The sequence below is a fragment of the Doryrhamphus excisus genome, chromosome 21 (assembly GCF_030265055.1).
Source record: "Doryrhamphus excisus isolate RoL2022-K1 chromosome 21, RoL_Dexc_1.0, whole genome shotgun sequence".
NCBI lineage: Eukaryota > Metazoa > Chordata > Actinopteri > Syngnathiformes > Syngnathidae > Doryrhamphus > Doryrhamphus excisus.
In genome coordinates, this window is record NC_080486.1 from 14,988,634 (window position 1) to 15,014,341 (window position 25,708).

General features: G+C 46.8%; 6 protein-coding genes across 19 annotated transcripts in view; 2 read left to right on the plus strand and 4 right to left on the minus strand.

Moving 5' to 3' along the window:
- Nucleotides 1–1,881: 1,881 nt before the first annotated feature.
- Nucleotides 1,882–6,007, minus strand: LOC131108834 (acyl-coenzyme A thioesterase 9, mitochondrial-like). 2 transcript variants are annotated; one of them, XM_058060190.1, is made up of 16 exons: nt 5,881–6,007; nt 5,393–5,481; nt 5,240–5,266; nt 4,805–4,850; nt 4,351–4,521; nt 4,244–4,281; nt 4,090–4,173; nt 3,923–4,026; nt 3,695–3,768; nt 3,555–3,622; nt 3,359–3,470; nt 3,195–3,285; nt 3,038–3,123; nt 2,875–2,962; nt 2,301–2,451; nt 1,882–2,220 (listed from the first exon to the last, which is right to left on the minus strand). In XM_058060190.1, the coding sequence occupies exons 1-16, from the start codon at nt 5,892–5,894 to the stop codon at nt 2,165–2,167; spliced, it is 1,299 nt and encodes a 432-aa protein (XP_057916173.1). In that variant the 5' UTR covers nt 5,895–6,007; the 3' UTR covers nt 1,882–2,164. The 2 variants fall into 2 exon arrangements, with proteins under 2 accessions (XP_057916173.1, XP_057916174.1); XM_058060191.1 differs by lacking the exon at nt 5,240–5,266.
- Nucleotides 6,008–6,883: 876 nt separating this feature from the next.
- On the plus strand, nt 6,884–8,442 carry LOC131108836 (diamine acetyltransferase 1-like). 2 transcript variants are annotated; one of them, XM_058060195.1, is made up of 6 exons: nt 6,884–7,155; nt 7,531–7,582; nt 7,644–7,724; nt 7,882–7,983; nt 8,041–8,081; nt 8,151–8,442. In XM_058060195.1, the coding sequence occupies exons 1-6, from the start codon at nt 7,093–7,095 to the stop codon at nt 8,325–8,327; spliced, it is 516 nt and encodes a 171-aa protein (XP_057916178.1). In that variant the 5' UTR covers nt 6,884–7,092; the 3' UTR covers nt 8,328–8,442. The 2 variants fall into 2 exon arrangements, with proteins under 2 accessions (XP_057916178.1, XP_057916177.1); XM_058060194.1 differs by having other exon boundaries at nt 8,041–8,442.
- A 109-nt stretch (nt 8,443–8,551) lies between these two features.
- On the minus strand, nt 8,552–11,050 carry LOC131108835 (MICOS complex subunit MIC26-like). Its single transcript, XM_058060193.1, has 9 exons — nt 10,931–11,050; nt 10,491–10,583; nt 10,169–10,303; nt 10,022–10,054; nt 9,760–9,814; nt 9,592–9,687; nt 9,369–9,460; nt 9,062–9,151; nt 8,552–8,989 (listed from the first exon to the last, which is right to left on the minus strand). Exons 1-9 carry the CDS (start codon nt 10,946–10,948, stop codon nt 8,948–8,950), a joined length of 654 nt encoding a protein of 217 aa, XP_057916176.1. The 5' UTR covers nt 10,949–11,050; the 3' UTR covers nt 8,552–8,947.
- Nucleotides 11,051–11,163: 113 nt separating this feature from the next.
- On the minus strand, nt 11,164–17,082 carry LOC131108831 (kelch-like protein 15). 2 transcript variants are annotated; one of them, XM_058060186.1, is made up of 10 exons: nt 16,853–17,082; nt 16,329–16,416; nt 15,329–16,161; nt 15,078–15,216; nt 14,818–15,006; nt 14,520–14,744; nt 14,280–14,441; nt 13,970–14,179; nt 13,703–13,893; nt 11,164–13,639 (listed from the first exon to the last, which is right to left on the minus strand). In XM_058060186.1, exons 3-10 carry the CDS (start codon nt 15,346–15,348, stop codon nt 12,895–12,897), a joined length of 1,881 nt encoding a protein of 626 aa, XP_057916169.1. In that variant the 5' UTR covers nt 15,349–16,161; nt 16,329–16,416; nt 16,853–17,082; the 3' UTR covers nt 11,164–12,894. The 2 variants fall into 2 exon arrangements, with proteins under 2 accessions (XP_057916169.1, XP_057916170.1); XM_058060187.1 differs by lacking the exon at nt 16,329–16,416.
- Nucleotides 17,083–17,115: 33 nt separating this feature from the next.
- LOC131108833 (eukaryotic translation initiation factor 2 subunit 3) lies at nt 17,116–20,746 on the plus strand. Of its 2 annotated transcripts, none has more exons than XM_058060188.1 (13): nt 17,116–17,184; nt 17,741–17,809; nt 18,162–18,225; nt 18,299–18,426; nt 18,487–18,608; nt 18,764–18,858; nt 18,937–19,095; nt 19,361–19,495; nt 19,564–19,658; nt 19,735–19,879; nt 19,957–20,126; nt 20,198–20,370; nt 20,445–20,746. In XM_058060188.1, the coding sequence occupies exons 2-13, from the start codon at nt 17,741–17,743 to the stop codon at nt 20,506–20,508; spliced, it is 1,419 nt and encodes a 472-aa protein (XP_057916171.1). In that variant the 5' UTR covers nt 17,116–17,184; the 3' UTR covers nt 20,509–20,746. The 2 variants fall into 2 exon arrangements, with proteins under 2 accessions (XP_057916171.1, XP_057916172.1); XM_058060189.1 differs by lacking the exon at nt 17,116–17,184 and adding an exon at nt 17,339–17,410.
- An 803-nt stretch (nt 20,747–21,549) lies between these two features.
- The window catches only part of LOC131108624 (sodium channel protein type 4 subunit alpha B-like), a 42,644-nt gene continuing 38,485 nt past the window's right edge, over nt 21,550–25,708 (minus strand). For all 10 annotated transcript variants that reach the window (XM_058059778.1, XM_058059785.1, XM_058059784.1 and 7 more), the window contains one exon: nt 21,550–25,399. In XM_058059778.1, coding sequence (XP_057915761.1) covers nt 24,108–25,399 — 1,292 coding nt within the window. In that variant the 3' untranslated portion in view covers nt 21,550–24,107. The remainder of the gene's footprint in view (nt 25,400–25,708) is intronic.

Here is a 25,708-nt window from a genome sequence, read left to right on the forward strand (position 1 = left end):
TGCTGAAGCCTGCCTCTATTAGATGTATGCTGGCATATCTTCCAAAGCACAACCCATAGGGGGCGCCACAAATGTCTTTTACAGTCATTACTGTATATACATCCATAGCAACGTAGCGAAAATCTGAAAAAATATGGATGTAAATGAACTCCCATGATGTATTTGTGTCTCGCACTGTGTCTTTTTTATAGTCACATCTGGCTCAGATGGATTCAGTTACTATGGCAACCCATCCTGGGGGATCCTGGCTGCTTGTTTTCCATGGCGATGCCAGCTAAGACTCATGGGTAGCGTAGTGTTTAGAGGATAATTACTATCATGGCCACTTTAAATTTTTAATTTTACAAAGTCAGTGAGCAATAAAAACTCTTGTTGACAATTTAGCTTGTTGGCTTTCCTTTGTTGGGAGTCAACAATGGCAGTTAAAGGAAATTGGATTGGAGCTGGAACTAATCAATATGTTACATCAGTCACATTTTTGCAAATGTTGAGCCAAAATCGGAGGTGAGGTGAGGGCTTACATGAAGGTGGATTATACACCAATATATTCAAAGTATGCGTATTATATGCATATTCAAAGTATGCATGTTCTGCAAGCCGACCAAGTGCATGATATCGTGTTTTAATGCAAGACTGAGTATAAGAAGAATGTGCACATTCTGTCAGGTCAGATTTGGTCAATTAGCATGCCTGGAAGCAACAAAATCATATTTTATGTAGCTGTGATTTAGATTTTTTTTTTGGGGGGGGGGGGGGTTACATGTCATGTCAGGAGAATATGCACGTACACGAAGAAGCCCGCGGCCCTCAGGTTGGTTCACGTTAACGTGACCACATGACCACCGCAGTGACGCTGACACCAAACGATAACAACCAATAACATCCGCATCCAAGTGCACGCAGCCTCGTGGACACTTCCCGGCCTATTGCACGCACGCGCTGATGTAAACTTTACTCAGTAAAGTCGCACATTTTGATAAACAAACACACGCATCCCGGAAACTAGAGCCGGTCTTACCTCTTCCAGATGAGAAGCAGCTGCTGTGTGTCAATGAAGGGACGGCCGCCGCCTCTCTCTCACTCACTCACTGAGGTGATTTACACCGCAAAGTTCCGGTCACTTCAAAATAAGAGCAGAGAGCAAAGTGAGAAGGGACACAAGCTCAGTTCATGCCTCTAGGGGTTTTATTGTGAAATCACCGCACGTTGTGGAGTTATTCTGTTTTCCTTGACTGGTTACTTGTGCCTAACATTTCTTATGTTAACTTGAAATACATTTAACAAATAGTATGGGGGAAATGGTTGTTCGTATATATGTGTGGCCTGCGATTGGCTGACGACCAGTACAGGGTGTACCCCGCCTCTTGCCCGAAGACAGCTGGGATAGGCTCCAGCACGCCCGCAAATGAATGAACAGTTTCTCTTTCTGTTTAAATTAATAAAACCTCCAATTAAAAGTTGTTCAATTGTTTGATCATTTATAAGTCGTCTCCTTTCACTGAAGTTGATTATCATTTTTCAGTACACATGTATGATTGACTTCAGTACAAAAATAAATATCTATACCTTGAAGAAGGCAGCATCGCTTTGTCGTCTCCAGCCGTCAAAACTCCAGGTAGTTTGTGTCACAACCTCCCTGAAAGCAAACAGGTGTATAGGAGTGAATTGCAGTCTCTCCCTCGCTCAGGTTCTCTCTCTCTCTCTCACACACACACACACACACACACACACACACACAGGCAGGAAAACAGGAACGTTCCACATTCCAGTGCAGCTCAAGATTCCTGTAGTGTGCAGGAAATGTTTTTTAAGTGATGTCTTTTATCCAGCAGGGTAACTGAGATAAACGTGTGCGTGTGTGCTGTTGCAAAGAACCAAAAGTGAGGTGAATCCATTTATTTGCATTGTACACAACTTAATGGCAAATATAAAAGTACACCAGCAGCCAAGTGAAGAATGTAACAGAGTCAAGGTAGAATATAAATATATATAAAAATGAAAGCAGTGCGTAAAGTCAGTCAGGTGTCGTGTATGAGGAAGTAGATGCTGACCGGTCACGTCCAAACAGCGAGAAGAAAAGGAAGTCAGTAACGTGGATGTAAAGCATGTTCCCATTGAGGCAAACGATGTAAACAACAGGACACTAATGTATGAAGGTGCTCCGTCATTGCTCCACCGTGAGGTTGAAGTGGCGCTTCCCGTCCAGGTACAACATGGACTCTGCGGGACAAACATCCGAGATACACCGTAAGGACGGTGCCAACAGTGCAAGTGCGGGCTGGGTGCACGAAGGAGCTTACCTCCGTACGTCTGAGGGACGATGCTGGGAACGTCGCGGTCCGACACGAAGGTGAAGTGGAAGACGTTGGTGGTGTTGTGCTGCCGTGTGAGCGGGTCGAAGACTTCACTGTGAACTCTGACCTGGATGTGCTTCCCCTCCGTGTAGCACACCTGCAACAATGAAGGCGTGGTTGTCATGGTAACACATCTGTTGGATCCGCTCAAGTTTACATCCATTTCAAAATTATGTATTATTTTATTGAAATATGTTACAATAAAATAGCTTTATTTAAAATGAGTTTACATTTTTTACACTAAATTTAAAATAACTTGATTTAATATGATTTTATAGAGATTTTTATAAAATATTTTCATTAAAAATATATTAACATTTTGAAAATAATTCAGCAGTAATTTAAAATAGTTTTGTTTGACACCTTAAATAAAAAAAGGTCTTTCCAGATCAATATTTTGTCAATACGCTCTCATATGATAACATAATGACCCCTAACCCTGTTTATTTTGCTCTTCAATATCAACAAACTCCATAATATTCTATTATTGTGTTTGTGTGTTTGGTTGCTACTTCCTGACCTGTGACGAGAGCATCAGCAAGGAGCCGATCTCCACGGGCCTCTGGAAGAGAATGTCGTCTACGGCCACCAGGCTGGGGCGACACCCCCTGCGGCAGATGGAGCCACATGTTGGAAAGTGTTTTTGGAGTAATTGTGTTGACTCATTGAGCTCAAACTCTCACCCAAAGGAGCAGGCGTTGGCCCAGCCCAGCTCGTAGGCCTTCCTCATGAGGAAGCCACCAAAGATCCTGTTGAAGATGTTTCTCTCCTGAGACATCAGAAGCAGACATAAAGTAAATAAATGTAAACATTGGTGTGATTGACAGACATTGGCTTCACCTGAGGGTGGCAGATCTCCAGCCCTTTGAGCTTCGCGTCTTCCATCCACACCGAGCTGGGAGGCAACACTCGGCTGCGGAAGCTGACCGTCCTGAAAGACGACAATGGCCCGTGAACGGATCAACCTAGCGAAGAGGTCGGCTTCCACACTAGCATGTTCCTACTTGGTGTCCAGAGTGTTGAGGAAGAGGCCGTGGACTATTTTTCTCTCCTCGGCCGTGGGAGCCACCTTCAGGAGGGATGCGGTGCTCAGTTCCACGCGGCGAGACTTGTTAGCTGCAGAGCACACACACACCGACACACACAGGAGGCCATATCAGGGACATGTCACGTGTCGTTGCCAGGCATCTTCTCCGCTACCTTCTCCCTGCTGGAAGATTTCCTCTTCTTCGGGACCTTCTGGCCTCAGTGGGTTGACAAACGCCGCTCTGGCGGGAAGCAAAAGTACACAAAGTCAACATTTTTTACTATCTTTCCTCCTAAAAAGTACAGCATGCAACCTTTTGTTCTCTGGATCTCGAGCCACCATGACAAACGTCGCATCCAGCACCGGACAATAAGCTCCATCTCGATACTGTCACAAAACAAAAACAAAACAATTTGAATTTCCTCGTTGAATTTATGCTCGATGAACAAAAGCTGTTCTCTCCCTCTGCAGCGACAACAGCTTCTACTCTTCATGGGTGGTGTAAAACCTGTCAATCAAGGTGACTCGAGGGCGGGCCTACCTGCGTCATGTGCATCTTGGCTTCGATGGAGGTCTTTCCCACCCACGTCACATGACCGGTGAACTTGATGTCGCAGTCGGGATAGATGACCTGCTGCCTCATATCTGAAAGGCACACATCAGTCAAGACTGGAGACTCAAGTACGAAACAGAGTTGGTGACTCTCACCTATTTTGTCCACCAGGGCGGTGACAATAGACAATGGCGACCTCTTCAGGGCTGGATTGTACGTGTGTGAGTAGGAGATGAGCACTGAACAGCAGAGGAAGTTATCATCAAGAGTTCCACTCCATCATTAAAGTGACTTGTCAGAATAAGCTACCTGCTAAACTGTCCAAATCCTCCAGGATGCGTCCAAACCTGACAAAGACAAGGAGAAAAGACGTTCAGCCACATGGGCCCGTGCCTCCTGCTGGTTTTCTGTCGCACCTGACGGTGTTGTGGAAGGTCAGGTACTTCTCTCTGAGCTGTGGCTCAGAGCCCAGAGGCAAGTGGACCTCCAGGAAGCTGTCCTTCATGCTCTTGACGGGAAGGTCGCTTTGGGACTTGGCCAACATGGAGGAGAGGCTGACGCGCTCCGCCATGGCTTGCTGGTGGTCACTGTGCAGAAGAAATATTTTGGTGTATTTCTGGCTACACACCAGCAGGGGGTGGTATCGCATGCTGGTTACAGTTTGGTTACATTTTTAGTATGCCCTACTGGGTTGTGTCTGTTCTGCAATCAGGTGAGAGAGACAATAGATTTTTCTCAAGTTTGGTGCTCATAAGAAGGCTCTCGGGACACATAATACTGTTAAAATGCCATTAAAAGTCACTTTTGGTGGTGAGACGAGTACGATGACATGTCAAATATCTTCATTGTAACTCATTGATGGTTCCATACCTCCAGTTGGTGGAAGCTCCCACAATTTCTCTCAGCCTGTTTCGCACTGGAACGCAGAGCAGAAGTCATGTTTGTGTGTGTGTGTTTTGGAACAGCGGAAAAGAAAGGGTTTATACCATCTCAGTCAACAGGTCGCTAAGGAAACAAAACACAATTTGTATCAATGAGAAGTTAATACTTGGACTAAGAATTTATGTTAGTGACATCTTGTTTCCTCAGAGAGGCGTCAATAATGAGACTCGGCAGGGAAAACGAACAAGAAGGGGCGTGGAGACAGAGTTAAAAGGTTAACAGGCGCGACCACTTTTTTTTTCTCAAGACCTGGAAGGAGATGCAGCAGCTAAAAGGTCCACCAGCCATCCAGGAGGCATGCCGCAGAGAATTAACGTGCAATAAGTGCTAATTATCATGACGTTACTGTGTTTACCAACACACCATTTGACACGTGCAAGAGCGGGTTTCCTGTGGAGAAACACAAAGAGGTCTTCCATTTTGCAGTATAAGACTCTTATGTGTGTTTGCATTGTAACACTAGATGCAGGTTATTTAGTCACTCATGTTATACAAAAACCAAATAGGGCGTCTGACCTTCAACCATGTCTGGTGCCCTTCCCTTCCTTGGGCCCGTACACAGATGCCTGGTCGTCAAAGATGCACAAGACCGCAGCAACAACATCCTGCAGACAAACAAACATACACAAATACTTTTAAGAGGTCCTGTTTCATCCATATGTACCTTCCTTGTCCCATTTTAAGATTCTGTGGGCAGCTGGTCATCTGTCAATGAGCAGCTGTGGATTCAAATTATGGACAATTCCAAATGACCATGAATGAATGACAAGACTTTTTTCATTTCCCTTCATAATGGAAGACTTTTGAGTCCATTACGGTAGTTTTCCCGAGAGAGGTGCGTTCCAGATAGACACACCCTCAGTGTGTGTGGACACACTCCTCCACCCTGTTTCATTTTTTCCACCCCTTTAAGTACAGGGCCAAAAACAACCCTGCAAGAAGCTACAAGCTAGCTATCTTTAATCGTCTGTTTGGGTTGAAACACAACAAACGTAAAGACTAACCTCGGTGAAAACATTGCGGTGATAACGCGAAGTTAAAAAGTTAACAAGAACCCAAACAACAGCAGTCCTCCTCAGTCCGACAGAACGATGCCCACAGTGAGGCGGGCACTTCCGTGTTGGCGATGAGCCACGCCCCTAGTTTCTGACGTAGCGTTTTAACCATAATTCTGTAACCCTGATTTTAGATTGACAGGCACTTTACTGTTGTACCAATATGACCCAGCAGAGGGGGCTACACCAACATGCAAATCCGAACCCAGTCTTTGGTGTCCGATAATAGTAATGCTGTTAGTCTACAAACACTAAGGTTTCTAATTTGATCTTTTAAAATCAGTTTACGGTGATGGTAAATAATGTTTTGTAATAGTTACAACGCCATAGAGATGCACTAAAGGCTCCAGCGTACCCACGACCCTAATGAGGATAGAAAAGAGGTGGATGGGGTGCACTCATTGTTTCAAGAGAAGCAATAAATTATTTGACGATTATATAATATATTTATAATTAAAATCCCCCCACAAAACGTCTCCAATGACAATAAGATGATGAGCAAATTACATTTTGCAGACATATTTTAATACATTGCCGATAAGAGACCTAATAGGGAAAAACAAATGACATACTAACCACACAAGGACTGATAAAGTGCTTTATGAGATGATATCATAGCTTTAATTCAGAGAGGAAACCGACAGCGGCAGTCTTTCAAACAATTCCATGTATGGGAATTGAGTGAAGAAAGGTGACTGGCAGTCTAATAAAAACTAAGTATAAAAGACTACTTTCGAACATGATCTTAGCTTTTGCTACTGTTTTGGTGTTTATTACGTATCATTCCGGGACAGGGTACTTCAGGAACCTGCACGTCTTATTGTGGAGGGTTGATTAAAAAAAACTATCACGTGGACACATACTGGCTTCTGATTGGATAAAATGGGCGTAATCGGAAACCGATACGTCCACAAGGCGACCAATCAGAGACCAGGACCATTCTGCTATAAAAGACAGACGTAAACAAAGACGTAACTAACAGACGCCAGCGACCCGGCCCAGGGCGACTCTAACTGGATGTCCTTGTCGAGACAAAAACACGTCCTGACCAGAGGCTGACTGCGGGGGAAAAGCCAATCTGAAGCGAATGAAGAAGCTCCTAATCTTTCACTTCACATACAGAGGACTTCGTGCGAAAGGAAAAAAGAGTAAAAGGAGAAAATGGAGTATAAATTGCGAAAGGCCGAACCAAAGGACGTGCCGGATATATTACGACTGGTGAAGGTAGTCAATCATAACTACTAATCCGCTCCGGTGTTGCGTTAGAATTTGGTTAACTGGTTGTTGAGCCTAATCCTAACATGGTAGATGAAAGGCTAGGTGGATGATGACGTAGTAAAACGACTGTGACGCAACAGTAAATAATAAAAATCCCCCGAGGATGTCTGAACGTGACATCACGACCTGCATTCTTTGTTCGGGTCCCAGTGATTCACTTCCGCTGAAGCTGCCGCCTGTGTAAACACCATCTGGTCGTTTGGCGTCCACTGTTATTCAAACATAATGTATCCGCTGCCTGTCACTGTTATTCAAACATAATGTATCCGTCGCCTGTGTGTGTATATGTGTCTGTGTGTAACAGTATCGTTTTGCTCTAAGGAACTGGCTAAACATGAGGAGATGGAGCACCAGGTGACTCTGACTGAAGAGGGTGAGTTGAAAGCTTGTTGTTAAAAAGGAGTCTGTTCTCACGCATGGAACATTGTTCACAGAGCTCCTTGAGGATGGATTCGGTGAAACGCCGTTCTACCACTGCATCATTGCTGAAATCCCAGGAGGGGGCAGCAGCCAAGGTCGGTGACACACATCACATGATGGAAACTCAAAGCTTTGACCTTCCAACTGCATGAAGTCACCACTTCCTTTCTGTGTAGAGAACAAACAGCTTTCGGGCTTAAGTATGGCTAGAAGGCTTCAGTTTTTTTTTAAAGAATGCCGTCTGTCTTCCAGATTCTAAAGTGGTCGGCTTCGCCATGTACTACTTCACCTATGACCCTTGGGTGGGCAAGCAGCTCTACCTGGAGGAGTTCTTCGTGATGGATGAGTACAGAGGTAAGAAGTCCACTCTCGGTCCAGTCTAGTCCCCTTCTAATGGCTCGTGTCTTACAGGACTCGGCATCGGCTCAGACATCCTGCGGCGGCTCAGTGACGTAAGTAGTGACATCACACAAGCAGATGTGGTGTGTGTGGGCTTTATCCTCGGCTTGCTCGTCCTGCAGCTGGCGGTGAAGTCGCGCTGCACCGGTATGATGTTCGTAGTGGCCGAGAACAACGAGCTATCCATCCAGTACTACAAACGGCGCGGTGCCGAGGACCTCTCGCAGGAGGAAGGCTGGAGGCTCTACAGGTTTGATAAGAGCAGCCTGGTCAAGATGGCTACACCTACCGAGGAGTGAAGGCGAGGATATGAGGGGAGACGAATGTTTCCACTTGTTTAAAAAAAAAAAGTGAGAGGCCAGCGATCCACTACTCAAATATTATCCATTACTATAATAAACGTGTCTAATCAAACTCATGCTGTGCGGTCTTTCCTATAAAACTCAGCTGTCCTTTCAGAAAGCAAAGGAACGATGGCCATTGCTATTGTTGTCACAATAGGACAGTAAAGCCGAATTTGTGTTTTGATCACATAGTGTTCTTTATTCAATAAGTCTAGTATATGTTTACATCCATACCATTTACCACTGAGGTGTGCTGCTGTAGAATGTAAAGAGCGCCTGACTCTCATAAGGAGGAAGATGATGCGTGAGAAGAAAGGATCAGGCAGAGTGTGTGTGGTTGTGCGTGTCATTGACAGCCAAACCACACAAAAGAATATTCAAAGCCATAAAAGAACAACTTGTTCAGAGTCCTAACTAGAAATATCAGTATTGTGATAGAAAGAAGGTGTCAAGTATGTTATTTGCACAGCCAACTCCAGGAGTCAGCTACACACAATAAGCTTTTTGTCGAGAGACCTTGCATTTAGCGTGAAGATAATCGGTCAAAAGCGCGTACGTGCGTTTCTTCTCCAGCTTCAGCTGCTGTGGCCGCTGTCCCGCCGTTCTGTCTTGTCAAGCTTCCCGCAGAAAAGAAAAACCCAACATTGGATGAGTGCTTCCACGGCTGACCAACCCCCAAGAGGACTCACCTTCTTTTTGCCAAAAGGCGGATCTTTCCAAAGCGCCTCCACGGCGACGCGACCTTGCTGAACCCACAAGTACGCGGAGTCTCTGCTCACCTGAAGCACACAGAATTTCACCTTCACCACTGAGTAATGTATGCTAGCGATGGGTGATTTCTCACTCACATCAAACACTATCATTGTTCGTGGAAAAAAATGACATTTATAGCAATTATTTTTACTTGTGATAATTCGATTTTAAACTTGTGGTATTTTAGCCTGGCTTATATTGTCTCCAACTTCTGGGGGGACGGGAGTGCTACTTGGTGGACACCTTGAAAAGTGAGGCCGCCTGCTGAGGGTAAAACATGGAGGCTGTCAAGGCCATGAGGCCCACTGGAAACGCCACACGCTTCACCTTTGACCCTGAGGAGAAGACACAAGCAACAAGGAACCATTCACCTGAAATGCCTCCAGACAAAACAAAGCCTGTAAACACGGCCTTATCTTATCACGTCTCAGCTGGAAGGATGTTATGGAGCACATTCAATCGTTACCTTTGGCCAAGTAGAGACCCAGCAAGCCTGAGAAGCCCACTGCTGCCGCGCTGGGGTAGAGGTCTGGGGGAGGAGCACTGAGGAACTCATAGGCGTCTGAAGGACGCCAGAAGTTTAACATCAACTTCTAAAATGTTGATTAAATTGAATATTTAAGGTGTTTCTCACCCGTGACTGTTGTGACGATGGCGTCAATGGTGGGCTCCACCATTCTGTACACTTCCTGTTATGACATTCAAGTAGGTTAATGTTTCATTTAAAAATATGATAAACAGAACAAGGAAGTGTTCACACACACACACACACACACACACACACACAAGAGAAGCATCACTTCTGTGCAAGAAGGATGAACCTGATACCAAGTGAGCGGCAGATGTTTGTCAGCATTATGTCAACGACAGACAACAAAATATTTTTTGTTACCAACCTCAGCTTTGCCTGCTGTGGTCCGACCTGCTTCCTACAAACACAAAACGACAGGTTTGCAATTACACGCAACATAAAAATGCATACAAACTCTGCATAGTATTGTTGAATTCATGTTAAATGAAGACGGCCGCACAATGCAACACACCTGACACTGGTCTGCGTACGGCTGTGCCCATTTCCTCAGTGATGCCATGCTCTGCTCCAAAGGGCCCGGCAACGCTGCCTCCTCTGTCTCCACACGCCGCCAATCCTCCTGGGGTCTGGTGTACAAAGACGGCAGCTGGAAAACACATTTTCTTAATCATTGCCTTTACTTTCATCTTTGTCTGATGACAAATAGTTTTTAAAGAATCACATAAACCCAGCCTAAGGCACACAATCAATATACATCATCGATCAAAATGATAGCATGCTATCTTTTGTTTTTGCAGAGAGGGTATAAAGTCAACAATTGAATTGCCCCACACCTCGTCAATACGCAGTGCCGGCTGTGTGTTCTTTTTTGCAGTCTCGCAGGAAGCAATCGCAACCAGGCCCGGAGCCGCGGCGCACAGCGACATCTAGTGGAGGATAGTGTACATGGCAATTACACAGCACCGTATACAAGGAGATAAAGTCACACGAACAAAAAAAATACTCTCAATAATTATACCACAAATCATCATAATGAATGAAGTGAGGCGTTTTTCCTAACAAGTTTCAGGGATATTTTCAAATAGTCCTCCTGTTAAACTGATGAAAGGTTTAGCGTTCTTGCTAACATTAGCATTTAGCTTGTGCAGCAGCAGCTCATCCATTATGGTGTCTGTAACACAATTGTAACCACAATTGTAATGAGACCAATTGTCACGATATAATCAGACTATGAAATCTTACACGAACAAATAAATGGCAAAGGTTAAGGTACCAGTTTTATGTATGACATTTTCGTCCGGAGAACCTTTGCTTTCTACGGCAAGTCGAGGAGTTGAGGCGCATGCGCAGATTGTCATCAACGCAGTTACAGGCACACTACTAAGGTGGAAGTGAGCAGGGAAGTGGCGTTAACAGAGAAACACACAAGGAAACTGAAAACTGCAACACCACCAAGTCCAAACAAACAAAACACACACACCATAACATAAAAATATCAGAAAGCCATCCATTATGAACATTTATTTCTGGAAAGAAGTTACAAACAGTTTCCAAAGAGGATTTACCCAGATTACAAGTTCATCTTATTCTACCTTCTGTTTTTGGTTGCAGTCATAGTAGCAAGGTACTGTACTGTATATATATGTATATACTGTGTGTGTATAGAAGTTGTTTTTTGTTTTAAAACTACTCTTTTTGTCTATACTGACAGACTAAAGGATGCTGCGACTCGGCCATGTCACACTTGATCACATTTCTTTGACAGCGAAACAAAAGGGTGCGCATGGCACACACACACACCCACACACACCTTCTTCAACAGGCATTTTGACACTTCTGTGGCCATTTTAAACAGCAAGTAAAGCATGTATAAGCATGTATAAAATGACCAGTTTAAAAAAAAGTGCATAGTTTTGAAAGTAACAGTAGTGATAATGATTTGGACATACACAAAGACTAATGTGAAATGTTCTAGAACCTGATAAGAACAGTAAATAAGATATCCAATAGCTTAAAATGAAATAAATTAAAAGATGAGACTGTGTGGAATTTGTATATTAAAGAAAAAAACGGATCAATGGAGGGGTGAAAAGGAAGCCTGTACAGCTGCAGGATGTTGCTGAGACATCACCATGGTTACAAAACAGCCTGTGTGAAAAGCTATTCGTGAAAGTTGTTAAGATGACTTTTCTGTACAGTATCATCTTTCTTCCTAAATCTCAGGATTTGACCAAATGAGATGAAAAATAAATGAGGAGGCATATTGGCAACAGTCTAGGCTTTTTGTGGCTCTAAATAACATTTTGTTTGTTTCAGTCTTTAAGTTGCTAATCAAAATTGAAAGGTCCAAATTCCACTTGAATGTGCCCCCCCCAGTGGTTGGGGTCCTAAAACAACCGCATAATGTGCAAGCCCTGATGGGCAAAAAAACAAAACAAAAAAAAAAAAAGCCTCCTTGTTTTCAATCTACTCCTAAAAATAAATAACCCGACGCACTTACTGCATAGCTTGCGAAATAAATAAGAAAAAAACACTGCATCAGGATGTGCTGAGCCCTTTGCACAAATAAACAAACCGAGCTGGATGGCCCTAAAGCACGACAAGGTCGACTGCTGGTGGGCAAACACCGACTGCGCATCTTCCCATGAAAACATTCATCAAAATAAACACGGAGAACCACAAGGATCCGGGGAATGTCGATGAGTGGACTTGAACTTGTGTTTACACATCCTAATCGTCCGAGTGGCACGTGCAATGTGTTGCGTGTCACTGGGACGCAGCGGAAGCCCAAACATCTGCTAATACTACCAGTATGGCGTGTGCACGTGAGGAGAGTAGAAAAGTAGCTGCACTCGTTCAAACCTCATTCAGAGAGTCAGGTTGTTCTGCTGATGGTTTCTACCGGCGTATTGATGACATATAAAGGATGCTGCCGGCCTGATGACGACTTGAGGTTGTGGAGTCCAAGTTGAGCTTCCAGTGTGTTGAGTACGAGTGGAGAACAGAAAACTGAGCACAGTCCAAAACAGGAACCAGCAGAATCAGACCATTTTTTTCCTCATCTTTTCTTAAAAAAAAAAAAAAAGCTAAAAGTGTTTAGAACCCTGATGACTCCAAACTGTGCTCCGGGGGCCTTGAGCGGCGCCGAGGCTGCGCTTCCACCATGGTAGCCAAGAGCTCCTCTCGTTAGGAGAACACTTCTAAATGATAAAAAGGAGGTCCTCTGGCAAGCAGACCTCAGCTGCAGCGTCTGACATGCTCCAGCACATACTCTGGGAAGTGCAGGCTGCACACCTGCAGACCGTCCAGTTTGCAAGGCATCCTGGGATACTCATCCTCTTTCCACTTGTTCTCGTCAGGGTCAAAGGTGAGGATGGAGTCACTGTAGTGGCCGTTGTAACACAAGCCGCCCAACACCATGATCTGTCGCTCCAGCACAGCCACGCCGTGACCGCTGCGTCCAATGGGCATGGAGGCCAGGATGGTCCACTCGTCCGTGTCGGGGTCATAAACCTCAGTTGACGGGCAGCCCTGCGACTCAAAGGACGCTCGCAGGATCACACACACGCCACCGAACACGTACAGCTTCCCATTGTGAGAGATCATCTTGTGGAAGCAGCGGGCGTAGTTCATTTTGGATTTGTTCTCCCAGCAGCTGGCGTGTGAGCCGGGCAGCAGCGGGCCGCGACCGCCGCGCGTTCTCTGCGAGTCCGAGCTCCCGCCACCTCCGCCGGCTTCCCGCCCCGGGTCAAAGACACACACCTGCTTGGAGGTGGACGAGGACGTGATGCCGCCTGTGATGTAGAGCTTCCCACCAAGAACTGTTCCCTCGTGACCATATTTGTTGACGGGATACGGGTCCACAAACTCCCAGCGGTCCTCGGTGATGTCGTAGCGTTCCGTGGAGTAGAAGGTTTCGTCTCGGGTGCGGCCCGCTACCGCGTAGATAAACTTTCCGATAACACCAACAGCAAACTCTGACCTGCAAAACACCACCAGTGAAGACCAGGAAGTGACAACTCTGCACTGTTTGGACCTGCCTGACCTGGGAACAGACATGTCTGCCATTCGCAGCCATGAATTCTGACGGGGGTCGTAGCGGTAGACTTTGGACGAAGCGTGAAACTCTCCATCGGGCCCAAGCTCCTCTCCTCCCAACAAGAAGGCAAAGTTGTTCACAATGGCCAGGCAGTCAGGCCGCAACGGCACCTGAGGCCCCTCCAGCTCCCACCACACCTGCGGGGCATAACGGGTTACTACCCAGCAGACACGCGCATTCCCGTCCCAACTGAAATGTCAAAGATGGAAACACCTTGGGACGCTGCAGCAGCAGGATCTTGCTGTTGACCATGCTGTGACCGATCATCCCCCTGAAGACGGCTGTCTGCGGGCGCAGCGAGCGTATGCGGTTAGAGCGCGTCTCCACCAGAGGCTGCTGGTTGACATCATGGAAGTAGCTGAGGGCCTGCTCCACTTCCTGACGCAGCTGTCTGGAATAACGGTAGAACTCTGATGTCTTCACCTAGGTGGAGACAGAGGAGGTCACATGACACCAACACAGACGATATTTTTCATTGTCGGACTGGAAGCTGATTCCACCCAGAAGAGGCGAGCAGGCTTGCCTTCTCAAAGATGTTGGCAGGAGTCATGAGGCAGAACCGGATGGACTGCACGATGGTGTCCGTGTGTCTCCACCGCCGCCGGTCGTGTCTCAGCCATGACTGGACCGACTCATACAGCTCAATCTCTGGGTATCGGCTCAGGGTGTCGCTGTTCAGATAGGCCTGATGCACACAGGAAGAGATGTGGAGCTAATTTGCGGCTACCTCGTCAACAGTGAACAGCCTCAGTGGGATGCATACCTGCAGTCTCTCCAGGCTGAGGTAGGACAGGAAGTCGGGTCGGCTCATGAGAGGAACAAAGTTGTCGAGCAGGAAGTTGTCCAGCTGCTCTTGGACGCCCTCCACCCCAACACTAAAGTCCTCCAGGAGGCGCATGACCTCAGCACAGTTCTCCAGACAGATCTTAGCCAAGAGGAAAGAGCAGCAGAACTCCACCGCCTCAGTCATCTGCACGTACATGGCCGCCTGACACCACAAGAAGACACCCTGTTGAGTCCACACTCAACAGACGTTAGATGTGAAGGAGGAGGGGCATCACCTGTAAGATCTCCTGCACAGTGGGCATGCTGAGCTCCAGCGAGCCATAGTACATGAAGCGGAGAATGTGCCCAAACCCCGCCGCCGTCAGCCCCTTCATGTGGATCTTGTCCTGGTCCCGCTCCCTCATATCCGCCGTGAACATCACCCGGAAGTAGTCGCTCTGGGTGGCCAGAAGCGCCTTGTGGGCCTGGAAGAGGATCACGCATTAGCACGAGGACCACAATATGGAGAAAGCAACAGAGAACCCGCTTCACAAACCTGGAAGTGATGCTCATCGATCGTGAGCGTGACGTCCAGCAGCAGACGCTCCTCATAGAGAGCCCGGAAGCCCGACGACACACTCCCATCATGCACCTGGGATAGATACACCTCCACATCCGCCCCCGACATATCACACCTGATGGCAGCAGGCAGTTGGAGGAGGAAGATAGTCAGAAAACAAACATGAGCAGGAGTGTTAGAGAGGGTAAAAATACACAAAACATCAAGATGACTAAGGATGTGCTTACCTCTGATTGGCCACGGGCATGTCAGAGGGGGTTGTCCGAGCCAATTGCTGGGTTGCACGTGACGTCACGTCCGTTTGTTGTTGTCACAGGCTCACAAAGATGGGGGGCAAATAAGCGTATTCGTAGCTAGAAGTCATGTAAGGTCAGAGCAAACTGTGGACCATGTGGAAACCGTTCTGGGATTTCTGGTAGTACTAAGATAGTCCATCATAATGGGGGATAAATTGTGAGAACACAGAACTTCGTTTGTTTACAACAAACATTTCCAGAAATCAAGTCGCGTTCTGGCAGAGCCACGGGATCTAGTAGCAAATATGGACCGCTCATTTAGTCAAATTTAGGCTACTATGAAGCAATTAACAGTGTCGCAATTGCGCTTCTTACAAAATTAATGATTAAATTAATAGTCCTTAGCAACAAAACAATTGACACATTAAATAATGCAATCATGTGGAATGACTTTAAGAATGCAGATTGATGTGTTGGGATTACTATTTTCATCCGATACATTCATTATGTCTGAAGCTTTTACTGCTCTTTGATCGCCTTGTTTTCAACTATTTCATGTCGTCATGCAACACACCATGCACACTCACAATTGGAGCAAATGGAATTAATTTCAATGACATGCACCATTATTCGCTTCAATCTGCCAAACATTGTACAGCGTCTTGAGTGTGCATGTGGTCGTAGTTGTTGTTGTTTGACCCCGATCCGATCACAGAAAGGGACGTGCACTGCCTCAAGCTCACGTGGTTGCAACCCAGCAATCAGAGGACAGTCCCCCGTGTGTCCAGCTGATGCCTGCAATATCCCTTGTCAGCTGCAATCACCTGCACGCCAAAGTCAAAATGACACGAACGTGTGTAAACAAGGGTGGAAGGTGCAAGAAGTACAAATAAAGTGCAATTTATATTTCTACACAAATGTGCCGTCAATTTTGATCAACATCCCAAACATATGAGCGTGCAAAAAACTGACAAATTGCAGTGTTGCAGACCTTTTGGAGCCCCAGTGAGGACTCGCAGCTTCTGATGTCTGACCTCCCTGGGACTGCACGCATTTCCTTTCTTTCTGTTTACCTGCTTCTAATACATCACAACAGAAAGCAATGTTTTGCAATGTAGATCAAGTTTGCACTTCTTTTACATAAACACACAGTCAGAAGCTGAATTGTCTGCAATGGCAATGAGATTGCCAAGTCGACTAACAAGGACAACAATTTGTAAGGTAACATCAGACTGGCCAAATAAACACAAAAAGCAGCGGGTCATAACATACTTCATCATTCATTTCTAGAAACAAAAATGTTTGCCACAGAACAAAGGCTACGTGCCAACACTGCTAGTAAGTTAAAGTATAGATTCTAATCAATAAATGCCAATATTTAGCACAATAGATAGCGACAATTGAATGGTTTGAACGGCTGTCACGATTTGTGTGGCTGTGACAGGAACGGCGGGGTTCCAAATGGGCTGAACCGGAGGATAGCCTTTAGCATCGAGGCTATTTCAGTCGTCTCACCTCCGCGCTGAGAATCCCCACAACAAGCCCCTCTTGCACCAGGACGCTCGCGTTCCTTCGGACATGAAGTTCCGGGTTCAATTCCGTAACGAGGGAAGAGGACTGCTGTGATTTACTGCCATGGTGTGAGTTAGCCGTCTGCCAGAGATCAGTTCTCCTGAACATCAGACGGCTAACAAACCAAGGCGATCCATTGGCTTTGAGGACGCCATTTTCTAGCCTTACGTCACTTCCTGTTTGAGAGGAAGTGGGGGCGTGGAGGCAGTTGGAGGAGATTGTATATTAAACCCATCACGTATCACTCGGCTGTGGTGTCACTCTGACATGACAAGGTAACAGACTTACTACAGTCGTAATACAACATTACTAATCAGTTGCCCGAACTAACTACGATACAGCTGGTAATCGCCATTACAAAATGTTGTAAAAAACAACAACACATGGCACACTTTGAGGGACTACAAATCACATTACAAGCGAAGCTTGGCTGCGTCATCAAAACACGACGGACTTGACAGGACAGGAACATTCTTCTCTATTTTGTGGAGACAGGAAAGGGTTAGTCGTTTTATGTAACTGTCCAGAGGAACAAAGTTAATAAATATGTCTACAAATTAATATTTTGAAGTTATCATAGTTGGCAGTTTATTAAGCTTTTGACAGCGCCTGTAAGTTGCATCAGCCAAACTGAAAGGACCCCTTAGCGTTTTTGTTCAGTCAGACAAAATGCAAGTCACAGATTTGTTATTATATAAGTAAATACGACTGTAAACGAATACGAGCGACTTTTGAAAAGACAACACGTACTTATAGAAGCGCTGGCTTTATTTTTAAATAATTTTTCAGGCATTATCCCCGACTGCCTCTTTCTTTCTCTTTTCATTCAAGATGGCGGGCGACGAGTCTGGAACAACGCTGGGTCAGCCTCACTTGGCCAAACAAGACCTCAGTACTCTCGTAAGTAGCCTTTTAATAGTGCCGAGGCGTTTGTATTTTTGTGTCGGAGGCTGTCGTTTAGTTGTTAGCTTTACTTAAAGTTTTTCCTCTCCGCTCAGCTGATCCGTAGCCTCCGCCACCACCCGGCACATGACGGCCGGCTAGCACTTCTTAGCATATGTGCTTCTAACAAAGCTCAGACTTGATATATTTACATATAGTCGCGTTTCGTATAACATATAAGGTTGGTTACATATCCTGTTTCAGCATCTTATCTGTGTGTTGTTATCATAATTGCGTATTGTAACATTGCTAAATGCAAGAATCTATGAATGAATATGAACATTGGAACAAATGGTGATGTGTTCCTCAGGATGTGTCCACCCTGACGACTCTGTCCCCGGAGATCATCAGCCGGCAGGCCACCATCAACATCGGTAAAGACGTAAACAAAGCTCTGTTTTCTGCGATGGTTCCATGTGGCTAACAATTAGGTGTCTTGACTCCCAGGCACCATCGGTCATGTGGCCCACGGGAAGTCCACGGTGGTCAAGGCCATCTCAGGTGTTCACACCGTCAGGTTCAAGAACGAGCTGGAGAGGAACATCACCATCAAGCTCGGTTATGCTAATGCAAAGGTACGGGCTGCTTATAGTGGACTTTCGCTGCTAAGATGCTAACCGCCTCCATGTTGTTAGATCTACATGCTGGACGATGCCAGCTGTCCCCGGCCTGAGTGCTATCGATCCTGCGGTAGTAGCACCCCAGATGAGTTCCCCACAGACATTCCCGGCACTAAAGGCAACTTCAAACTTGTCAGGTTTGTAAGCCAGTCAGTGTTTGTTGTTGTAAAATGGCTACCTGTTGCTTTGTTGCGCTCCTGCAGTGTTTCAGTATTATAAACACGGCTGTGCTGCCATTAAATTGGCATGAAAAGATTTGTTTTCCAAACAACCTTTGTGGGATCTCCTGCAGACACGTGTCCTTCGTGGACTGTCCCGGTCACGACATTTTGATGGCCACCATGTTGAACGGAGCTGCCGTCATGGATGCCGCCCTCCTACTGATTGGTGAGGACCAGCCCGCGCATGGAAACGTGTGATGAGGTGTTTCTTTCCATCTCACGGCGGTCTGTCGTCTTCTCGCAGCCGGGAACGAGTCATGCCCTCAGCCGCAGACGTCCGAGCATTTGGCCGCCATCGAGATCATGAAGCTGAAGCACATCCTCATCCTGCAGAACAAGATTGACCTGGTGAAGGAGAGCCAGGCCAAGGAACAGTACGAGCAGATCCTGGCCTTCGTGCAGGGTACCATACTTTTCATTTAGTCTTCTTTTACATTTGCTGGAAATGGCGTTTTGCGTTTATTTACCTTAAACTCATAAAGACTTTAATTGGAAGTTTTACTTTTTAACTTAAGAAAGATTTGGAGTACTTGAGAGAGTAGAAATGGAGAACTTAGTCAGCTGGCGACTATAAGAGACTAGACTAAACGGGTTAACGAAGAAGAGGCCTTAATTGGAGCAATGACAGCTGAGGTGCTGACAATCATTCCATGTGCCTTGATTGACAGGCACGGTGGCAGAGGGCGCCCCCATCATTCCCATCTCTGCTCAGCTCAAGTACAACATCGAGGTGGTGTGCGAGTACATCGTCAAAAAGATCCCGGTTCCCGTCCGAGACTTCTCCTCCAAGCCCAGACTCATCGGTAAGAAGCCTCCTTGCCGTTTGTCTCGTCCTTTTTGGTCTCAGCGAAATGATGGCCTTCCTCTTCAGTCATCAGGTCGTTTGACGTCAACAAGCCCGGCTGTGAAGTTGACGACCTGAAAGGAGGCGTGGCAGGAGGAAGTATCCTCAAGGGGGTGCTCAAGGTGAGGCTGCGCTGCCTGCTTATTCACCCAAGCGGGAAGCGACGTGAGCATAACAATGGCCGTCGTGCATCACCAGGTGGGCCAGGAGATCGAGGTGCGACCGGGCATCGTGTCCAAAGACCACGAAGGAAAGCTGATGTGCAAGCCCATCTTCTCCAAGATCGTCTCCCTCTTCGCGGAACACAACGACCTTCAGTACGCTGCGCCCGGAGGCCTCATCGGTACGTCCGCATGTTTCTTATTGTTTCTTTTTGCCTGTGGAACAATTCAGGCTGATCAAGTTGGCGTCTCTCTGCAGGGGTGGGCACGAAGATCGACCCCACGCTGTGCCGTGCAGACCGAATGGTGGGTCAGGTGTTGGGCGCTGTCGGTGAGCTGCCAGAGATCTTCACCGAGCTGGAGATCTCCTACTTCCTGCTCAGGAGGCTGCTGGGCGTGCGCACTGAAGGCGACAAGAAAGCTGCCAAGGTGAGCAAAGTCTTTCACCTTCTGACGCTCTTATGGGTCATGCTGACGAGATGTTTTCGCCGTCATTGCAGGTCCAGAAGCTTTCCAAGAATGAAGTGTTGATGGTGAACATCGGGTCACTGTCAACAGGCGGCCGCGTCAGCGCCGTCAAAGCCGATCTGGCCAAGATCGTCCTCACCAACCCCGTCTGCACTGAAGTCGGAGAGAAGATCGCTCTAAGTCGACGTGTGGAGAAACATTGGCGGTGAGTCTCTGATGAATGCACATCTCATGGTCCTTTCACGGTCATCTCATTGGCGCCTTCTTTTCTCCTCACAGTCTGATTGGCTGGGGACAGATCAGGAGGGGTGTGACCATCACGCCCACAGTGGACGACGACTGAGGACTACACAGGACGTTAATTATGGCATCACAAGCATCACAACTCGCCTTGTTTTTATTTTACATTCTTCTCCCGCCAAAGAGGACAGACAGGAAGGGCGCCTCATCGCGAAACGTCGGCTGCCTCCCCGACAGTGCGGCAAGGAGACGCTTTGGACTGTCGTGATCATCCTCCACTGGAGCTGTTTTAGTGCAGCAAACTCTCACTCTCTTATCCAATAAAGTACATTTGGAACTAACTAACTTGCATATCATTGAAGACCTGCAATGTAGAGAAGTATTTTATGGTTGTTACAGCTAATAGTACATGGTATTTACAATATGCTGAATAAAGTATCATGAATTAATCAAAAATAGAAATAAAGTCAAAGCAAACTTCAAGTTGTGACTGTTAATAAAATCTTTGTCACCACTTCCAGTGCCTGATATGCACTTGACTTAACGGCAGCAATAATCAAACGTGTTCATAATGTTACATTTACAATGCTGGACCAGCAGTACCGCTGTTGTCCACTAGATGACGGTAAACTCACGAAAGCTATATTCAATGTTATCAGAGCGAAGCAGAAATTTTTTCTGGTAGACCAGCCCCTTATAATCAACCTGAACAAAACAAACACTTCATGGCGGTGTCATCGTGCCGTTTTACAAAGTTAGTCTGTAAATCGCAACGATAAACCGTAAGATTTTAGTAATTGGGCGCTCATAACAAGCAAAACTGAACGTCAGTGCCCTCTGTTGGTTCAGGCTGGGAAGTGCAACCAATTACAACACTAGGCTTAAATGCGATTGGCAGCTGTCTTAAAAACAATCGCGAAATCACGACCATTCAAATTTTAACAGCTTCAATCACAAGCGATATTTTGGGGTTGGTTTACCAGCAGGCGGCAGCGAGGTCAGGCTTTCCCAGGACCTCACCAACGCCTCTGGCTGCCATGGCGACGTCGACACATAAACACACACAGCACAGACATGTCCCCCAAGGCTGTCAGTCATCAGACTATCACACACAAATCACAACGAATGGTACGTTTGTGTCTGGTTTATTACAGCAGGGTTTTTTCCTTTTAAATACAGACATTTATTTGCAAAATACTAAAGAGTATTACAACTCAAAGTACTAAAAAGTTTATATATCGTAATCATCATCATAATTATTGTCTCTAAAACACCTGGGGAAACGAGGGGGCGGGTCACTGAGGCACAACTTTCTCCATCAAACATTTTACTGGCAAAAGATCGGAAGTAACTCGCATCCAGTTAGGCTTTCCGGAACCTCTTTTAGAGTGACTTGGCGTTAAAAACGTCTAAAACGGGCAAAAACAAACAAACAAACAAAAATACAGCGGCGACACAAGATGGCGTCAGGATAGAAGACTCCGCCCCCCCCCATTTACTGACAGACAACACCCCTCTGTCACCGACAAGGCAACTTTCTGGAGATATGAGGTTCTCCACATCGCTGATATGAAGCTCACAAACCACGCTGACACCAAGTGGTAATGATAAAGTCAAATTATCGTCCATTTTAACACATGGCGGTTGTATTGCGTTCAATTCGAGCTCTTCTTTTGGGTTCATCGGCGACAATAGGCGCCTGACCGCCACCTACTGGACAGAAGTAGTACTAAAACTTTAATTTTGAAGCAGGGAAATGGAGGTCTAGCACCAGATGGGCCGTCAGCCAGTACAAACACGATGGAAGCTTCCTTAAGTGAGAGCTGTCAATCAACCGTGTTGGAGGCGGGGCTGCTGACACTTTAAAGCTTTCCTATTGGCTGACGAATAAAAATGTGCTTAAACGGTTTTTCTCCTCCTTGGATTCTTTTAAATGTTTTGTTCACGAAAAGGCTAGTTTGAGGACATGACATAAAGTAATATTTATGAATCTATATTTATTTATTGTATTCATATTTAATATGCAATCAGGTTGTGTTTAACACGCAGTAACAACTTGCTGCCAGCAGGGGAGCTGCAACACACTTACACGTTTTACACCACATGTTTTTGGGGCTAGCCAGCTCAGAAGCGGGGTCACAGGGATGGCGGGGACTGTTAACTTCCTGTTTAAATGAACACAAAGCAAAGTGATGACAGACGCTCATCAGGCGGTCACATGAGCAGCCAACCAATGGCGTGGAGTGTTGTTGTGGCAGGCACACTCGCGGTCTATTGCTAGTTGAAAACAGCCCTTCAGCTCACAGCGCTCACCTGTCCACTATTTACACCCAAGAACCTTCTACTTTCAACAGTAGAAATAAAAGTCCAGGTGGCGCTGTTTTCCTTTTTTTTTTTTTTTTTTTTTAGACCCCTCAGGCGGGCGGGACAACAGAACCACTTTGACACAAAGAAGAGCCAACACTGGCAGTCAAGGCGCCAGCGCGTTTGTGCATTTCCTGTTTCACCGTACAGTGACAAGACCCTGGAAGGTAGAAAGGTGTTGTTGTTCTCAAATGTCGACTTCCGGAGGTCTCGACTAACCGTTATTGCTGCACACGCTTGTTTGTTTTTTTGTCTCTGTGCAAAAAAAGGCGCATCATGTCCGTATCTTCGTATAAAACGGAGCAGGAAACGTACGCATAAATAAATAAATAAATACATAAGACAAATGCATTCAATTGATGATTAATTAACCTTTCTTTGGGAGGAACTCGATGTCTTGTGTGCAAATAGAGTTATTTGTCGTGGAATGAAACTTTAGCTCGGGAAAGAGGAAGTGGAAAAAGCCGGAAAAACCTGCGTCATGCTTTCGATTTCAACGTTTGAAGTCTAGGCCTCTACTTTGTCCCGACGAACAAGCTTCCTTATGTAGCTGAATAGAGAACAACAATAAGCGCGGTCATGACTAATGAATGTCTGTTAACAGGTTTTTCCAGGCGTGCAATTCCAAAGAACTAATGTTGCTGATTGTCACCTTCTCGTCCGCACTCTCGTCTATTTTGGTTCAACGTATGCGGCAGCTTGCGCTAACACCACGACGAAGGTTAACAACAGGAAAGTGACCATGAGAACAAAAGCCAAAAACTATTTCATCTTTGAGCTTTTTTTTTTTTTAAATATGTGACGATGCCAAGAGTTTTTTTTCCCGGTGACATAAAAAGTGCACAACTAGAAAAGAAAAAGATGTCTTCCTCTTGTCCGTTCAAACATCGCAGCAGCAAAGAGGCAAACTGCAAAGTTTGTTTTCAACTTACTCTAAAAAATATAAAAAATAGTAATCATTGTACAGCTATTAAAAGACTCGTCAACAAAGTTAAACTTTTACTACCAAAATATCCGCTATCCTCATGTGGTCTCCCCGCGGCAGGCGCAAACACTCGAGTTAGCTAACGTCGCTAACGCTGCTCTCGGCGGATAAATGACGGATACATCGGCGATATAGTGGGTGGGAGTCAGAGGTGGATCGAACTTTAGGTCCACACGAGAAAAGGTGGAGTTGACAGATTTTGTTCTTGAAGAAACCCCTGCAGTTCCAGGAGTTGCCACAGGGGGCAGGAGCTATCGTTCCAGGTAGTAAATTGGTACTCACTACGAGGCCGCCGTACATTCAGTGAACAAAAGCAGGAAGTTGTCGTTCAGAACATTTTTTGCTTCTTGTGTCTACGGTATCTCTCTCACTGCGTCGCCCGCCGTCCGCGAGTGTTCGCTCGGCTCGCTGCCGCTGGCTTCCATCTTAGCAGCGAGCGGATGAAAGATGTCCGGCGTGGCTCGCGTCACGCTGTTGTACGAGGGGGGCGACGAGGTGGAGGAGACGGTCTCGGAGCGCTCCATCCCGATCAGCCCGGAGCCGTAGTTCTCTCTGATCATGGTGGCGATCAGCCCTTCTTTCTCCGGCGCCTCCTCCCTCGACTCCGCCTCCTCCTCGGCGCCGTCGTCCTCGCCGTTGGCCCGTGCGTGGCGAGGAGTGGTGATCTGGCGATACAAGAAGGAGGCGGCCTTCATCTGCCGCCTGATCAGATGTCTGCGGTAGCAGCGCTGGATGACGGCGGCCGAGACATCCTCCTGCTTGCGTCTGAGCGTGGTGGTGATGGGCTCGTAGGAGATCTTGGACGGGTTGGCCATCATGAACTTCTCCTCCATCTGCTGCTTGAGGGCGTCCATCTCGCCCGACTCACCCAGCACGCGCTTGGTGAAGGCGAAGAGGATGTCCAAGCAGTGGATCTTGTCCCCACTCACCATGGGCAGGTCCATGGAGATCAGCTTAATCTTGTTGGGCTTCCCAATGCGCAGCGGCTCCGACAGCGAGTCGGCAAAGTCAGACAGTTTGGCGTACTCGATGAACTGCGTGGCCTCGGGATCGAACTTCTCCCAGACCTCGTAGAACATCTCAAAGTCATCCTCGCTCAGCGGCTCGGTGCTCTCCTCCGTGGCCACGCTGAAGTTCTCCAGGATGATGGCGATGTACATGTTGACCACGATGAGGAAGGAGATGATGATGTAGGTGACGAAGAAGGTGATGCCCACCGACGGGTTCCCACAGTTGCCGCGCTGGGTGGTCCCCGTGTGCGGGATGTTGGGGTTGCACTCCTCGGGAGAGTTGTTGAGGATGGGACTGAGCAGACTGTCCCAGCCGGCTGACGTGGTGATCTGGAACAAGCAGATCATGCTGTTCCCGAACGTCTCGAAGTTGAACATGTCGTCGATGCCCGCCTGTCGCTTGACGTAGGCGAAGTTGGCCATGCCAAAGATGGCGTAGATGAACATGACGAGGAAGAGGAGCAACCCGATGTTGAAGAGGGCCGGCAGCGACATCATGAGGGCGAACAGCAGCGTCCGGATGCCCTTGGCGCCTCGGATAAGACGCAGGATGCGCCCGATGCGGGCCAGTCGGATCACCCGGAAGAGTGTCGGCGACACGAAGTACTTCTCGATGATGTCGGCCAGCACGATGCCTGGGGACACGGACAGCACCGTGAGATCAACACCTTTGTTCCGCTAAACCCGTTTTATGTGACGATCACGCATTTTGACGCCCCTCAGCTGCACACATGCACGGACGCGCACACACGCACACACACGCACGCACGCACACACACACACACACACACACACCTTTCATCATGTGAGGTGCAGGTGATGGAAGGGAATGGAAGGCAAGCATGGTTTGTGTGTGTGTGTGTGTGTGTGTGTGTGTTGGGGGCGGGGTAGAGGAGTGGGAATCGCCTCGTACATCAACGAAACTCCTCTTCCTGCTCCCTCCC

Bases quoted from the DNA above. Each gene is read 5' to 3' on its own strand.
- LOC131108834 (XM_058060190.1), bottom strand. The intron at 5,267-5,392 runs GTCAGACGCCCT...GTTTCTCCACAG, and splicing joins GGCACCAGACATGGTTGAAG to GAAACCCGCTCTTGCACGTG. The intron at 4,174-4,243 runs GTAGCTTATTCT...TCTGCTGTTCAG, and splicing joins GGATTTGGACAGTTTAGCAG to TGCTCATCTCCTACTCACAC.
- LOC131108836 (XM_058060194.1), top strand. From the start codon at position 7,093: ATGGAGTATAAATTGCGAAAGGCCGAACCAAAGGACGTGCCGGATATA. The intron at 7,583-7,643 runs GTGAGTTGAAAG...CATTGTTCACAG, and splicing joins GGTGACTCTGACTGAAGAGG to AGCTCCTTGAGGATGGATTC. The intron at 7,725-7,881 runs GTCGGTGACACA...TCTGTCTTCCAG, and splicing joins AGGAGGGGGCAGCAGCCAAG to ATTCTAAAGTGGTCGGCTTC.
- LOC131108835 (XM_058060193.1), bottom strand. The intron at 9,815-10,021 runs GTTGGTAACAAA...ATGTCATAACAG, and splicing joins CCACAGCAGGCAAAGCTGAG to GAAGTGTACAGAATGGTGGA. The intron at 9,461-9,591 runs GTAACGATTGAA...TCTTCTCCTCAG, and splicing joins GGGTCTCTACTTGGCCAAAG to GGTCAAAGGTGAAGCGTGTG.
- LOC131108831 (XM_058060187.1), bottom strand. From the start codon at position 15,348: ATGCCCGTGGCCAATCAGAG. The intron at 15,217-15,328 runs GTAAGCACATCC...TGCTGCCATCAG, and splicing joins ATGCCCGTGGCCAATCAGAG to GTGTGATATGTCGGGGGCGG. The intron at 13,894-13,969 runs GTGTTTCCATCT...TATGCCCCGCAG, and splicing joins TGCTGCTGCAGCGTCCCAAG to GTGTGGTGGGAGCTGGAGGG.
- LOC131108833 (XM_058060188.1), top strand. From the start codon at position 17,741: ATGGCGGGCGACGAGTCTGGAACAACGCTGGGTCAGCCTCACTTGGCC. The intron at 18,859-18,936 runs GTGAGGACCAGC...GTCTTCTCGCAG, and splicing joins TGCCGCCCTCCTACTGATTG to CCGGGAACGAGTCATGCCCT. The intron at 19,096-19,360 runs GTACCATACTTT...CTTGATTGACAG, and splicing joins GATCCTGGCCTTCGTGCAGG to GCACGGTGGCAGAGGGCGCC.